A 2,388-nucleotide genomic window follows, 5' to 3' on the forward strand; every position below is an offset into this window, starting at 1 on the left:
GTCCCTGCCCTGTGCATGACGGGGGGTGGTGCTACAACCTCCCCATCGACCCTGCCTTGAGTGTGACAGGGGGCGGTGCCCTAACCCCCCAATGAGCCCTACCCTGAGCGTGACTGAGGGTGGCATCGCAACCTCCCAATCCACCCTGCTCTGTGCATGACAGGGGGCAGCGCCCCAACTTCCCAATCGCCCCTGCTCTGAGCCCGACCAGGGGCTGCACCTAGGGATTGGGCCTGCTCTCTGCCACCCAGGAGCAGGCCTAAGCCAGCAGGGCATTATCTCCCGAGGGATCCCAGACTGCGAGAGGGCACAGGCCAAGCTGAGGGACCCCCCTGCCCCCCAGTGCACAAATTTTTGTTTACCGCCTCTAGTCATAAAAATAATAGGACAGGTTAAGGGGAATTGGAGTACAGGGTGGGGGTTGCAGATCCGTTGTAATCTTAAATAAGGTAGTTGGTATGGCCGCACTGAAAAGGTAACATTTGAGCAAACACTTGGATTAGGTGAGGGGGTTGTTATGTGTATATCTATGGAAGAGTGTTCCAGGAAGAGGGAACAGCTAGTACAAAGGTCCATGCCTGATGTGTTTCACAAAGAGCAAAGAAGCCATTGTGACTGCAGCAAAGTGAGCAGGGGAAGAGTGATAGGAGATAATGAGGATCCTGTTCTGTAAGGCTGTGGAGGCCATTGCAGGGATTTAGACTTTGACTCTGAGTGAAATGGGGAACAGAGCAGTGACATGCAATGACTTACATTTACGAAGGCCACCCTGGTTTCTGTGTAGATAGGCTGTAGAAGAATGAGGGAAGGAACAGAGAAATAAGTTAGGAGGCGATACTGCTCTCCAAACAAGGGGTGATAATGACTCAGATCAGAGTAGTACCAGTGAAAAAAGATGTATTTTGAAGATAAAGTCAACAGAACTTCATGGTGGATTGGATGTGGTATAGAAGAGAAGAGTTCAGGATGACTCCAAAGTTTTGGCCTGAGCAACTGGTAGGATGAATTAGCTGAGATGGGGAAGGCTATTGGTGGAAGAGATATGATGGATAAGAGTTCAGTTTTGGTTAAATTTGAGATGTCTACTAGACATTCAAGTGATGATATGTGAGTCAAGGTTGCATATAATAGACTGGATTGAGGAATGAGGTCTGGAATAGAGGTTTAAATTTGCATTTAGTAGTCATTTAAAGTCAGATGAGATCACCAAAGGAGTGATGATAGATGGAGAAGATAAAAGACCAAGAGCTGAGCCCAGGAGCCCTCTACTATTAAGAGATAGAATCATGGGGGCAAAGGCTACAGTTGTGGTGTTACAGGCATAGGGCTATGGGATGGGGAGCTTGGCAGAATAAGGTTGTGTGTGGAATGCGGAAGCCTGAGTAAAACTGAGCACAGAAGCTATGTGGTGAGGGGCACTACATACAGATAGAGCACATGGGATATTTGAGGTTGGAAGTGCGAAAGCTCAGATCTGGGGCTTGTTATACAATACTTTGTACATGCAATGAGCAGTTTGGCCCTCATAGCCTTAAGACTCAGTGTTAAGAGATGGCTAGGGGCCCTAACTGGTTTGGCTCAGTGGATAGAGCATTGGTCTGCAGACTGAAAGGTCCCAGGTTCGATTCTGGTCAAGGGCATGTACCTTGGTTGCAGGCACATCCCCAGTAGGAGGTGTGCAGGAGGCAGCTGATTGATGTTTCTAACTCTCTATCCCTCTCCCTTCCTCTCTATAAAAAAAATCATTAAAATATATTTTTTTTTAAAAAAAGAAAGAAAGAAAGAAAAAAAGAGAGATAGTTAGGGGCAGCACCAGAATAATGAAAGAGCTAACTATACCTCATAAATGTATTTCAGGCAATAAAATTTCTTCATTTCTTCATTTACTTATAGAAAGACCAGTCAACAAACAGAATCTTTGGACTTATCAGAAGAAGGTCCTAAAGAAGAGTCTGAAAGCAGTTCCTCTGAAGAAGATTTAAGAGCATCTACGTCAAAAAAAGAAGAGTCCTCCTCTTCCTCCTCCTCCTCCTCCTCATCTGCTTCCTCCAAATCTTCATCTTCCCTCCTTTCCCCTTCTGAATCCAAAAAAATTGACTCTATTGGTAAGCAGGGGGTTTCTTTCTTTCTTTTTTCTCAGCATAATTTTATTTTATTTTATTTTTTATTTATTTTTTACTATTTTTTTAAAAATTGTTTTATTGCTTAAAGTATTACAAAGAGTATTATATATGTCTCCTTTTTTCTCCCAGTACGTTTTGATAGGAAGGAACAATGGCCTTTATTGAGCATCTATTATATACCTACCACTATATAGGTGGCTGCCATGCATTAGGGCACCTAATAGGTCTGTGTGGTAGTGACTGAGATGAAGAACAGGGAGAGGAG

The 2,388-nt window shown here is 44.4% G+C and overlaps 1 protein-coding gene across 3 annotated transcripts in view; it reads left to right on the plus strand.

Moving 5' to 3' along the window:
* The window catches only part of CATSPER2 (cation channel sperm associated 2), a 20,426-nt gene that overhangs the window by 16,087 nt on the left and 1,951 nt on the right, over positions 1-2,388 (plus strand). For all 3 annotated transcript variants that reach the window (XM_015557606.1, XM_015557607.1, XM_015557608.1), the window contains exon 10: positions 1,894-2,105. In XM_015557606.1, the coding sequence (XP_015413092.1) occupies positions 1,894-2,105 (212 nt within the window). The remainder of the gene's footprint in view (positions 1-1,893; positions 2,106-2,388) is intronic.

Source organism: Myotis davidii, unplaced genomic scaffold (genome assembly GCF_000327345.1).
Source record: "Myotis davidii unplaced genomic scaffold, ASM32734v1 scaffold46, whole genome shotgun sequence".
Taxonomy (NCBI): Eukaryota; Metazoa; Chordata; class Mammalia; order Chiroptera; family Vespertilionidae; genus Myotis; species Myotis davidii.